Source organism: Megalops cyprinoides, chromosome 14 (assembly GCF_013368585.1).
Source record: "Megalops cyprinoides isolate fMegCyp1 chromosome 14, fMegCyp1.pri, whole genome shotgun sequence".
In the NCBI taxonomy this organism is placed as follows: Eukaryota; Metazoa; Chordata; class Actinopteri; order Elopiformes; family Megalopidae; genus Megalops; species Megalops cyprinoides.
The window spans coordinates 29,647,588-29,661,423 of record NC_050596.1 but is presented as its reverse complement, the minus strand read 5'-3'; the positions used below and the strand labels follow the sequence as shown (position 1 = coordinate 29,661,423).

The window sequence follows — 13,836 nt, the reverse complement described above, 5'->3', positions numbered from 1 at the left end:
TTCATTCAGCTGTCCAGCCTGGGGTCAATGGCAATTCTACCTACTTAAAGAATTTACCATCTCAGTCACTGTGAACTGGTCAAGAAAGCGATCCATCAAGTTTTCACGGTGCAAATTTCTACTTTTCGAGTGTTCAAAGGGAGAGAAGGAAGTTTTAGGACACAACACACACAAAGGATCACCAGTAGCATTAGTTCTCCAATATGTCTAAAAACAAATAAGAACAGGAACTGTGTTTTGGGGAAATATTTTATTCAAGGCAAACACAGATAAGACTAGATATAACTGAGATATTCAAATCCCAATGTCACAAAGAAGGCAGATTCATACCTCCACACAACTTGTTAAATAATCCCAGCTATTTACACACTGCATTACTAAGTACTATAGTATTGACAGGTCTATTTAGACATACTTCCAAGGAGTAGTAGGTTTTTAAAGTATTTGTACAACTGGTGTACAAATAATTGTATATAATCATTCTTCAAGCTTGAAATTCTTACCGTGAGAATAACTGTAATAACTGGAACAACTTCTTTTATGAAATCTGGGGGACTTGCTCACGTAAGGAGTTAAATGGAATTCCACAGAAGTCAAGAGGACAAAAGAATCTCCCACAGAGGTAACCACTGATATCACTGACAGACTAAGCTCAAACAACTTTTTTTTATTATTTGTGTCATAACTTTCGTGAAAGGGTCAGAAATAAAGATAGGATGTCTGCTTAGCAGAGATCCTGTTGTGATTTGTAACATACAGTGAGCACTAAATGTAACACTAAATTGAATACTCAATTTAATATGGAGACAATTTTTTCCATCATAAGTAACCATCATTTTTTAAGAGTACTTTCATTCCGTCTCCCACTAACCTAAGCAGGGACAATCAGTATTACTGATAATGGGTATGAGGCAATTTATGAATGCTATTTTTAATGATTAATAGAAAACTGGCTGCATTTGAAGAGGAATATCTGTCAAGTATGTAATTTCCAGATCCAGCCAGATAAAGTGACTTTCATTTGCACGATATAACACCTTACCTCAGGTAGTTCCAGCACAGAAGCTGCTGGCAAATCAATGTGGGCCACCAGTCCACACCTTACAGTGTGGGAGGAAAACTCCACATCCTGAGTCCACAACGTTTGATGCCATACATTTTTAAAAGAAAGCAACAGTGCATACTCACCCCACCCACTTAAAGTAAACATCACCCTACAATCAATGTCAACTCATAATTGAAGATAAGATAAAAGCAAATACTGTGTGAGATTTCATAAAAAAAATGTCATAAGGACGGCCTTTATAGTGTGAGTGTACAGTACTACCACAGAAGTTCATTTGTGACCAGATACTCAGCTCCACTATCCTTGTGTTCTCCATCTGAAAGGTTCTGATTGGAAACAGGAGGTTCCGGTGCTATTTGCAATTCTATGCCAAGTATGGATGTTCTGATTTAGGCCACGCCCCTTCGAGAATGTTTATGCTCAGCTAGTGTATCAGGACACTTTTAGTTTCAACAATGGCAGACGCAGAATTTTCAGTGTGGCAGACACTGAGCTGACTATCTCAGTGGTCCACGTATATCTGTGGTACTACCGTATCATACATCACTACTCTGCAGTGGACTCTCTACTTATCAAAATCACCCTGCATTAGTGGCTGTAGGGGAAAATTATTGTCTTTCAGAGTGTGAGTGTTCCACAGTCCCTTCAGTGAAGCCTGGATTTGCCAGGTGATCACCTGTGAGCTAGGCACGTCTGCACCATGTATGCCTGACCCCTGAAAAGATAATGTATGTTTACTGCATAGCAATCAATAGTGGTCTGTGTGCAAAGCAGACTGTTCTATGGGTTCAGCATGTCCTTATGAGTGCTTCATACACTTTGTACAAATACCAGGGGGGGGGGGGGGGGGGGGGGGGGGGGGGGGACAAGCCTTACCCATCCAGAACCTTCGATCTTTACGTGTCAAAATAGATTTTCAGCCGTTAAGAAGACAGCTTCTTTTCCCATCTGTAAATCAAGCAAAGGGATTACTCTTACCTGGCTCTATGTTACCATTCCTTCTTCTTTACTTCACGTACTGTTTGAAAGGTATTAAAGCCTTGTACTCACTCCCCCTTCCTCTTTCAGGTCTGACACTAGACCTATTGCGCATTTTTCTGCCCAACTCTGGAAGCTATGATTCAACGGGTCTCCGATACGTCCGGGAGCTCTTGCTAGTCTTTCTTCGCTAGCGTCAGCTGTTTTCCCGGAAGGTACAGCTAGCCTTGAGGACGCTCACTACCCCGCACAGAAACCGCACACTCTCCTCCCGGTGGGTGTGGCCCTCCACGCTGCCTCCTGTCTTGTAACAACATGCTGACTGGATCCACTGTGCTGGGGGGGGGAGGCAAGGTCCTGCCGCATGGGCCTACCTTGTCTAAGTCTTTAGTAATCCTGCATGTGCAAGACTTCCGTTGCTAGGTTTGCCGTTACTAGGTTTCCGCCTTAGACCTAGCAGAAGCTCTTTGTCATCAAGCCAAGAAATAAATTCTTTCAAAGAAAAAAAAAAAGGCACCGGAAAAACAAAAGTAAAAAAAAAGCTTCCGGTGATATTTGACGGCTATATTTGGTAACGATGACAGGAACAGAGTGACAACATCTTGCGACTCCTCCCCGACCAATGACGCACTATACTTCAGCAAGGAATTTACTAGACAACTTTATTAAATCTGATTTTCACGTCTCAAAATATTTAACAGTCTATAATTCTATTTATACATGTGTGGAATTACATGCCCTTACGCCTTTCAGACCGCTTTCACTCAGGTGTTACACTAATCAAAATGAGCACACATAACACTTAATACAAATTAGGGGTCACTTGATACTGAAACACAATGAATCACTAAATACCTTGTTATTTGATAAAATAAACTGACAACTTTCCACTCATCTTCTGGCCATCTGTTTCTTACTGGTTTCTGCTGAACTCGATTTCAGTTCTTAGAAACAGAAAGAAAGACGGGTAGCCATGCAAACCTAATGACAATCTCCAGAGGAAAACAACAAACAATCAAAAACAACTTAAAACTGCATACAAAAACTGACTACACATTTTCAGTTAAAAAGAGTTCCTCATTTTTATTCCTGATTCCACTAACACAATATACAAGGGTAATTCTTTTAGATGCAAAAAAAAGAGTAAAAGATAAAAATAGGGGTAAATAATCTACATATGAGACCCCAGGAATGTACATCTAACAGACACTGTTTCTTCAGTCAGTAGCTACACTCTTGTGCTCTTGTGGCTAGTGGATACAGTCCTTATCAAGGGGAACGGCCTCCTGTTTAAGCTGCGGAAACTTTTCTGACTAGGGCTCCTCGCTCCTCGCGTGCTCCTCTAACGCCCTCAGAGGACTGTCTCAAAGTAACCTGCAGCTTTCCTGACCATCCCTCAGCTCACCTCCTGGCCTGCTTAAGAACTGTAGCCTGTTGAATGGATACAGGATAAAACACAGCATTATTCTAGGTTCACAAGACTCTTCGCTCCGTACAAAGAAGGAAATTCCGAATTTTACTTACCGTATGCACGTCTAAAAATAAAAATTAGTATCGCCGACTGCCGTAGCCGCCCCCGCTTCCGCCAGAGCCATAGCCACCTGGAACAAACGATAAACGTGATCGGTTAATGTCTGTGATGGCCCGGTGAACGTGTGCCCGGTTGACACCTCAAAACGTTCTCGTCCAGCTCTGGGAGTATTTACCACCGTACGGTCCACCCGAATTCCTTCCGCCAAAGCTGTTTCCCTTCATGGGGCCATAGCTGGACTGCTGTCCACCATAGTTTCCAAAGTCATTGTAGTTTCCACCACTGCCACCAAAGTTCCCTTCAAAGCACAGTTATAAATTATAAATTGCACACGTCCTTAATAGCCTCTCTGGTTCACAAAGACATTTTCAACAGCAGTGATGTCTTTTTAACAGCGTGCACAATGCCCCAGCAGCTGGGGGGTACCTCCGAAGTTGCCTCCATCGTTGTAATTATCGTATCCTCCGAACCCTCCTCCCTGGTTTCCGTACCCTGGGCCACCTCCACCCCCGTACCCCCCACGGCCTCCCCCATAGCCAGGTCCCCCTCCGTAGTTTCCTCCTGGAGAGAAAAGGGTACAAGATCACCACAGAAAAGAAATTACCTCATCAAATGGCATGTCATGAGATTAGAAACTCCACTGAAAACTGTAGCTATTTAGTAACACCCTCTTTGATGAATTCAGAATTTGGACTATTAACCATTCTCTTTATGATAACAGTTACATAATCATTGTGTGTGTGTGTGTGTGTGTGTGTCTGTGTGTGTGTTCGAGCACACATGTGCATATCTCAGTAAATCCAATTCTGAAATCCCTGTTATGAAAACTAAAATAAAATACCTGAATATAAACATGAGACATACCATCTCCACCGAACCCATTGTAGCCACCACCATCACCATAACCTCCTCGGCCGCCCCCATACCCTCCTGGAAACAGATGTTTTGGTAAAGAGCTGTTTTAGAGACATCACCAGCAGCTGTTGGACAAAATTACAGTCTCTAAACTTACCCCTACCCGAAAAGTTGCCTCCACGGCCAAAGTTTCCACCACCAAAATTGCCTCCTCTGCCCATGAAGTTTCCTGAGCCTCCACCCCTGTCTAGAAGAGAAAGACCAAGTTGATCCTGTGCAATTTGCACACATCATGTTGAATGTGAAATCAAAACACATTGAGTCCTTAGGACCAAGACCCTGTTTCCCCTATAGCTTATGTTCTTTCTTTTTACTATCTGGCTGTTATGAACTTTAACATTGACTTTAATATGGTGCAACCTGGTTCTGTCCATATTTAACACCATATGGAAAACATAACTGATAATTCTTTTCAAAAAAAAAAAAAAACAGTTCAAGTCAAGGGTTTGAAAGGTTCAGCTTACTCCTCTGATTGGATGCTGCCTGCATTTCCTGTTTTGACAGTGCCTTCCTGACCTCGCAGTTATGGGAGTTTATTGTGTGGTATTTCTGAGCTGGAAAACAAGAAGGGAAGAAATGCATTTTTCACAAAGTGTCAGACACCTTCTGATATGGACATTCTTATACAGTAGACACAAAAAACATGTTATCACTATGCAAACCAACATCTTTCACATCAACATTTTTTTTGTCACATATTTTTCCAGTACCTGCCCAAGAAGGAAGTGCCATTTCTCTTTGGCAATTCCACATTTGTGCACAGAGGCACTTCTGCTGCAGTGAAAGAAAGAAACGTCGGGGTGTGCACCAACACCTACCAACGATTTTATCCACCGTGTCGTGGTCGTCAAAAGTGACAAAGCAAAACCCCCTCTTCTTGCCGGTCTGGCGTTCCTCCATCACCTCGATGCTCTCTATCTTCCCGTAGGTCTCAAAGTACTCCCTCAGGTGGTACTCCTCAGTATCCTCCTTGATCCCTCCCACAAAGATCTTCTTCACTGTCAGGTGAGCACCGGGTTTGGAGGAGTCCTGAGGACAAAGCACAAGCAATTAGCCCCGATCTGCCAAACCGGTGCAACCACTCTCACCTGGGTTTTACTGGAAAACCTGATGACACGTGTAAGATTTATGAGAAGAATTTTTAATGGTGCAATAGTAAAATTGCCATAAAATTGTGTTTACTAACACCAGCACAACTGGCACCAGCTTAGCTTTTTGTAGGGGGGCTTGACATAAGTCAGTGAGACAGAAACATCAGAAACATTAACAATACTAGACTTGAGAGTAAATTACATCAGTATTGTAAGTTTGCAAGAATGATGCACAATTATGTTGCTGTATCAAAAAAGAGGTTAGGTTTGAACAATTGTCTGACTTTTAAAGGACGACTGGGCATCTGATCACTCTTCATGATTTTTCAAGGATAAAAATGTTCTCAAGGACTACGGAAGCCTGCACATAGCTGTGGGTGAAGGAGTGCTGCGAGGGGGTTACCTCTCGGGAAACGGCCCGTTTGGGCTCCACGACACGCCCATCCACCTTGTGCGGGCGAGCCGCCATGGCGGCGTCCACCTCCTCCACGCAGGAGTACGTCACGAAACCGAACCCCCGCGAGCGCTTGTTCGCCGGGTCTCGCATCACCTGGAGAACACAGACAACACTTCAACACGGAGCACCACGGAAAAGCACTGAAAGAAGCTTCACCTTAACCATATGAGCCCCCTAAAATGCCGAGATGTATAGGCCTACAAATCATGGAATCTACAATTTACAGCTGCAGATTACATATTCCCGTATCTCTTACCCGTTCGAAATGTGTGCTATTCGTTAAAATGCGTACTAAATAACGTTCTCTACTCGTTATCTTAAAGTGGATTACGTATATACTTATCCTTATATTTATGATGTAGGCTACTGTCATTTCAGGTTTATTGCAACTCAAATCATTTTGAAAACATACATACCACACAGTCGGTGAGCTTTCCCCATTGCTCAAAGTGGGCCCTCAAACTCTCATCTGTAGTTTCAAAACTCAGGCCACCGATAAAAAGTTTTCGTAACTGCTCCGGCTCCTTAGTGTCATGGCCCTGTTGACACAATTTAATAGTAAATTAAATCCGTATAAATGACAATATGTGGAGATTGGGTTGAAACCATTACGTCATTGTAAGTGACTCGCGAAACAATATACTCTTTTCCCCTTCAGGACAATACAGATTTGCAGCATTAATGGTGTCAACACCCTAACTCCTGACAAAAATCAGTGGGCGCAACACGCAAAGCGTTATCGCCGTTCTCCTCCTCCTTCCTTTTGCAAACCGTACGCTTAAATGTGCAAATCTGTGCACAAAGCCAGCCAGCTACACCTGGCAAAATATGTTTCTTGCTCATAGTTTATGTAGAGAATAAACTAGTCTGGGGCTATACTGCCACAAAGACTTTCAAATGAGCACAGATTTCCTCTCCAGAACACGGCGCTTATGGGAGCACGACACTGACGAACTCCAGATGTGCGTGAGACCGTCGACACAGAGTATCGTATTCAAGCAGGTGAAATATCAAAAGGAGACAGTCACTCTGTATTTAAGCTTGTCTTTTGATAAGGAACCCTGTATACTGCTGGAAGACCAACAAAGCGTCTGGAAAATTCGACCGAAAGAAAACCTTCATACGCCATTTTAGGTTCCTTTCCAATCATCCCTCCATATTGTTAACGGCGGTAAACCACGGAACAGAGGCAACGGAATTGCAGGCGTATCCCAATATTCCGTAACGTGACAGCTAAACTGCAGAATGACAAAGATTATGACAATCGCCTGTTTTCTTTTTTTTTTAACAAAATATCATGCACAGAGTAAAGTAAAGAAATTACTGGGGTGCGTATTTTGCAAAATGGCACATGTATCAGAAAAAAATTGCTAATTGCCAACGATGGATTTTTCGTCGCTACCTCAAATATCATAGGCTCGACCAGACACAGCCAGCAAGAGCGTAACTATTGCTATGAAACATGCCAGCTAAATGAAAAACCAAAGTGAAAACTAAGCGACATCATGCCCTTTACTTTTTGTCGTTTCGGTATTTACGGTTTTAAAATGATCACAATGCTGACTTCACAACAGTAGAATTTATAAGCCCGATGTGCATGCATACACATACTGTATATATACACTAATAATTCCATCACCTCCATTTTGCAGCTCACTTTTTTTCTCCGCAGCTGTAAACGGAAGAAGGAAGTAGAGGCTCCCACGTGATGGGTATGTCGCTTCGTTCGTGGGTGAAGCTGCTGTTAACCAGCTGTAACGGAGTTTGCTGGAAATCTTTCTTCTGCACTGAATATCTTATTAAAGAGTTTGGAAGCACACTTTGTCATTCTACCGTGAACTTCACTTTGGCATCTTGATTAACTAGCCTAGCTAAACATCACGTGGCTTCGGTGTTCAGCATAAAACTTTAAACCATTAAAAAACTAGTAGAAGGATATTGATAAAATAGTAAGACCAACAAAAACAAAACTATACGAACGATAACAAAAAATAAGTCAATGAATGTCGATAAACAATAGTTGTGTTGTTAAAAACCAATGACGACATCAGACTCGGACAGAATAACTTGCGGAGAGAAAGCAGAGCGTGAGTTAAATGAATGTAACGTAAAGATAGACTTGAAAGTGGCCGCAGCATTGGTTATTGCGTAAGACCGAGGCCTGTTTTATGAAATATTGTGGTGATTGTCAATGCTATCGTTGGGGCCTAATCTAACAAACTTTTTTTTTGCGCCATCAGCCCTTACCAGTCTGTCCCTTTAAAAGAGGTGAATTCAACCGTTGCCAGTTCAATTAGAGATAGAAGCCTATAGACAGAGATCCTGCATAATTAGACTATGTAGCTTAATCACCGTTATTAAATAAACCTCACTATGACCTGAGTTGTGCCAAGGCCGTTGGATTTTTGATAATGTTAAGGAATCACGATGGAATAGGCTTCATTTCTAATACACTCATGACAATTCATGTGAATGTACTCATGTCATTTCATTTCACCTTCCCCTTCTTGTCACTGCGGAATTTGACAGTTTCCCTTTTATTATTTTGAGTTCTTCCAGCAGACATTTGGATTTGTCTGTAAAAACACTTGCTTTTGTTAAAAAAAAAAGTAGTACGACCCGGCCAAATCTATGAGGTAAATTATATAGACTCAATTACTGTTTTATCCAAGTTAATCATCTCACCTTTCCTACGCCGTTACAATTACTACCTTATTTTCACTCCGACAATGAGACAGATTTAGGGGTTCTTATGCCCTTGGGGTGAGCACCCTGAACGTAACGACACCGTGTTTGTAAAACGCTTTGTTTTAACAGTTCTAAGATTAAAATCCTCTCTTGAAAATAAAGTAAAAATGGTTATTAGACTGCCACCTACTGGTCGCTTGCAGAAGACAACGTGAGCCAATGTATAGTACCCTGTTTGCAGCATTTCAGCATGCTGATGCACGGATACAGCTACGAACACCTGCGCAATCAGTTCTCAATAAACATACTGAGATTAGTTTCCACAGGATAGGCCTACAGCGTGACCATGGTTACTGAAACTAACCTTACACGTCTAAATATGGGAAGCTGTAACCGACTGGACCATATAAAAAATTATAAACGATGGCCAAATGAGGAATTTAAGAAAATCCGAGAAAACATATTTTCTGTATTTTTATGATGTTTCATAGTGGCCTGCTTGCTGTTGCAAAGAAAGGCGCCAGGTTTGCTGACGAAGCTCAGTTTGTGATCTGAGAGGCGGTGTCTGTGCTGACATGTTGATACCTCATTCACATCCCCACTGCTGGGGTCTGCAACACCAGAGGTATCAGGCAGAAGCTCCACTTGAGGATAAAAACAGAGTGATAACAAACTTAATTTATGACTATTTTATGGGATGGAATAATGTCTGATATTACCGTTACAGTGAGCCAGAAAAATACTGCCATAATAAAATATAACAATATTTCAATATCATTAAAGGTGACTTTTACTTATCATCAATTTATAGTCTGATAGGTGTCTGTATCTTTTTTTTTTTTTTTTGAAATTTCCACAGCATTGATTAAATATAAAGAAGAGAAGGATCCTACTGGATCTTGACCAGCTTTTTTGAAATGTGAATAAACTGATGTGAAACCGTAACAACGGCAAGAAGTATAATTTAACGTGTCAAAAAGATAACAAAGGAGAATTAATATCTTTATACGTTATAAAAGCCTACTTATCACATTATATATCAATTACTTATGCCATCACGTGGCATGTCGACGGATTTTCTCCATGGAATACACTGGGCCGCTTTTCACAGCCAAACACTGCTGATTATATGCTTGGAAAGAAGGGTGTTTATGTACCTTGAATCCGTGGAGAAAAAAGTCGATTTCTAATTCTGAAATATAGCCTCCATTTCATCATGTATTATAACTCAGGCTCGGGAGATAACCAGATATTTCGTGTACCACCTATTGTGTTCCAGTACATTTATTTCTAAATTAAACTGATAATGAGACTGAGGCCCGGTAATATTATTTCCGCTTCACGGCGCGCTCTTAATTAAGATACCGCCGCAGTGGTCGCATCACGCCCCGAGTCTCATTTCTTGATGTTCAATGGAGTAAACACAGTCTGGCTAGAACCACAGCGATGGATATTTTATTGAGACGCTAAAACCTTCCTTTTTGGGTCACCTCTCAACAACACACAACGCTGAATTGAAGCGACGCAGATTTCACGTTTCTTTTTCGATCAGATAGCGCCCAGCGCCTCCGAGCGGTGGTCGCCCGAGAGCTATTTGCCTCACTCGAGCGTGGGCCGCCGCTCTTCATGCGAAGCAGTGAGCGAAAAGATACAGAAATAAAGACCAAAAACACGAAACATTTACACCAGCCATGGAACAGGCTGGGGTCTTCCAGCAACCGTAAGGCACGTGTCACTGTGTCCCCGTTACAGCGCGTTCCGACCGGAGCTGCAGTGTATGTTGAGGGAGCAGATGTGTGGAAACCGTGCTCTCGTTCCAAGATTCTCGCTCACCAGAAACACGCGGGCCTTCTGCCGTGGCACAGCAAAGGGAAACACTAACGTTCTCCACAGCCCCCCCCCCCCCCCCCCCACCCACCCCCCGTATTTTCAGACACACAATGAAAATGTTATCAAATTGGATCACGCAGGGTATCAAACCGGACCCAACTTTTTGGCATGTGTTAACGCCATATGCCCGCCAGGACATCTGGAATCGGGCTGAGTGTTTGGTCTGATGCAGTCTGCACACCCTGTGTGCCTGGCAGGCCGGGCCTTGTCTGTCTGGCTCCCATCTGGGCCGACAGAGCCAAACCTCAGGATGGAGAGTTTCTGAAGCTTCTGATCCTGGCACCGAGAGGAGATGTGTCTGCTGGACACATCTCTCCTGCAGAAGCTGCTTGTGCAGCCAGAGCAAGGGCAAAGTTAAATCATCGAGGAGCCCTGTTCCAGCAGCCACATGTGACAGGAAGAACTAGGGACAGAGGAGCAAACAAACAAATGTCTTGCCACGCTAGTCTATGCCCTGAGCACTGTGGGAACCACAAAAATGATCATAGTAAGATGGAACATATAGTATTGTCATGTATCTTGGTTTCTGTGTTCTATTGAACAATATATTGTAGTATATTTGGCTTCCATTGCCTAGTCAATTTGCATAACCTGAGTTGGGGTAGGGCTTGAAAGATACTATGCTCACACTGGTCTAGGAGTGTTGTTAGCCTGGTCTTACACTGTTTCTCATTTAACCTGAACGGATACGCTTATTTTCTATTGTGTTGGAAGTCATTCTGGATAAGAGCGTCTGCTAAATGCATGTAACGTAATGGAATGAATCAACAAGGTAAAAAACAAACAAGTACAGGTTTGATGTCCAAAGCGCGTGGGTCTGCTCTTCTGGGGTCGGATGAAGTGATAGTTCAGGTGTCCGTGTGCCAGTATCTGACTCTCACAGACGGACTTTGATTGATGCCCTGCGTTCTCTGCCTCTTGTCAGCCCACAGCCTGTTTGTTTGGCCCTCGATCACACCCCCTTACTCTCCGGACACGGAGGTGACAGGCCCCTCTGACACGGAAATGCATCACAGCCTACCCACACGTTAGGTTTCAGGATAGCTCCATTCTCTCTCTCCTACAGTCTGCGGCTGGCCTGGGTGCATTTGTTTGTGTCACAGCCCCTGCCTTGCAGGCTGGGAAATGCCAGGCTTTTTTTGGGCCTTCATCCAAAAAAAGGGATTTATGGCATTTTTCACGTGACCATTAGCGCTTCGAATACAGCGATCTATCTTCTGTGCATGCGAAAAAACGCCGCAACGTCAAAAGCGGACCGTCCGAAGGGCTCCTGCTAGATAAACACTGTTCCCTCTGACATTAATGACTCCCCTCCTTTTGATTTAGAGCAAGATCGCTTTGTCCAACAAATTTCACTGTTCATCATTTTTTTTTTTTTTTTTTTTTGGCAGATGAACGCATGAGGTAACTGGTTCCTGAAATAGCAGCGGGTGACATCCTCTCCGCTTTTAAAGCCAGCACTTAAGACAAGAATTAATGCCAGTTTTACACCCATTTCCAAACTCGAATTATGTTTTGCCATTTATCTGTGACATCGGCCCCTGTCAGCACAAACTTCGTCCCGTGTAAATCTCCAGGAAGGGGAGCTTGTGTGTGCAGACGGTCTCATTGAAAGAGATGTGCCAGCACACAGTTATGGCTCTGTGTAAAGACTGTATGTTCTCCTGTTTAACAAAGTGTCCATACCCTTGAAGCAAAGGAACAGAAAACTATCAAGAAGGCTGGCCATTTTCAACGCTGGCCATTTTCAATCCATTTCATTCAGTCTAAGATGAATAACAGTACTGTTGACACTTTTTTTGCCATGGATGCATCTCAGAATGATGTGGGTGACTTGAGGATTTTTTTTAATGAGGATTATCTGTGGGGCAGCCTGCACGGCCTGTGATCCACTGGTATTTAATGTGAAAATGACCTGCACGACGCTTTACTGTTGCATGACATCACCAATAGATGGCGCCATGTATCCACTTGCGAGCAGGTCCCACCCTTTCTCTCCAGAAGTCGGCAATTCATCAACGCTCACGTGACTTCAACACCACTTCGCCCCGTAGAGGAGGACAAATCATTTTTACTCGTTTTCAAATACAATTTAAGCAGTCTATAAGTGCAATTTCTGAGATGAGGAGGAAGACGACGGCCATTGGAAATCTCCTCGATTCCTTTAACCGGTTGAAAATTAAACCTGATAATTAACACCACTTGTAAACAGAGATGGGAAAACAGAGTATACTATAAGGTACCGTTATGGCAGAAACATGGCACACAACAAATAATTTTAAATCACATTTTCCAAAAGCACAAAGAGCCCTGTTTTATGGAAATAATCTTGCCAATGTTGCAGGGATTTTTTTTTACCTGTTTTTGGTTTCTGGTATGATGATGGAATACTCCCAGTACCTCATTCTGTAAAGCAACAATACATTTTCTCATCACGTGTAATAGAGAGTTTGTTTTAATATTCAGACACCTGCCTAGGTTACTGACAAGGCTAACATTCCTTACTGTAAGAAGAGTGTGATCTTATGAAAGCAAAGCCCATTCCATCAGTATATTTCACTTATTAAACAATGGGCAGACTAATGTAGGAAGCAATTACCAGGACAAAGAATCATCTGAGACTCTAGATAGTCTGTCCATCTGTCTCTCTCATTAGACAGACATACAGACAGATACACACACATACATACAGGCTACACCAGTGTATTTTACTGACAATCCTTTTTGACACTGACAAAAGTTTTCTTGTAACCATGTACCATAATTACGCCTTAATGCAACATGGTAATGGCTCATTTTGAACCATTACACTCAATAAATTGTAACAATCTTGCTGACATAGATGAATCTACAAAAGCTGAAAAGGTCACTGTCTTACGTGAATAAAACAAATTCAGAAAAAACTATGCGTGTATCATATTATTTAATTGTATTAAAAGGCATATAGAGACTTACGATTACACCGCACATAAATTCATGTTGATCTTATTTGTCATTGGACGCCACTTTTTACACATTAATCTACATACAACATGGTCCACTAGATGGAGCTATTATCCACGAAACCGTTTGAGATTTCCTGTTGGATCTTGGATCAGCGATAACGCTTTTGGGTAAAGAACCGCTGTAAACAGTTCCTAAACTGCCACGACGGTCCCGCCTGGTTACCTTATTTGCCCATATCTAACAGGTTTCTATGCTGGTCAACTTGTAGCATTTG

The 13,836-nt window shown here is 42.4% G+C and overlaps 1 protein-coding gene across 2 annotated transcripts; it reads right to left on the bottom strand.

Annotated features, from left to right (window-relative positions):
• Positions 1-1,922: 1,922 nt before the first annotated feature.
• LOC118788680 (heterogeneous nuclear ribonucleoprotein A3-like) lies at positions 1,923-7,729 on the bottom strand. Of its 2 annotated transcripts, none has more exons than XM_036544681.1 (11): positions 7,678-7,729; positions 6,455-6,577; positions 5,985-6,131; positions 5,309-5,519; positions 4,955-5,044; positions 4,588-4,677; positions 4,440-4,505; positions 4,002-4,136; positions 3,751-3,873; positions 3,569-3,645; positions 1,923-3,475 (listed from the first exon to the last, which is right to left on the bottom strand). In XM_036544681.1, the coding sequence occupies exons 1-10, from the start codon at positions 7,681-7,683 to the stop codon at positions 3,593-3,595; spliced, it is 1,044 nt and encodes a 347-aa protein (XP_036400574.1). In that variant the 5' UTR covers positions 7,684-7,729; the 3' UTR covers positions 1,923-3,475; positions 3,569-3,592. The 2 variants fall into 2 exon arrangements, with proteins under 2 accessions (XP_036400574.1, XP_036400575.1); XM_036544682.1 differs by having other exon boundaries at positions 4,594-4,677.
• Between the last annotated feature and the right edge of the window lie 6,107 nt (positions 7,730-13,836).

Coding starts and splice junctions, on each gene's coding strand:
- LOC118788680 (XM_036544681.1), bottom strand. Junction 5,520..5,984: donor AACGGGCCGTTTCCCGAGAG/GTAACCCCCTCG, acceptor CTTTGTCCTCAG/GACTCCTCCAAACCCGGTGC. Junction 3,874..4,001: donor CGATGGAGGCAACTTCGGAG/GTACCCCCCAGC, acceptor TGTGCTTTGAAG/GGAACTTTGGTGGCAGTGGT.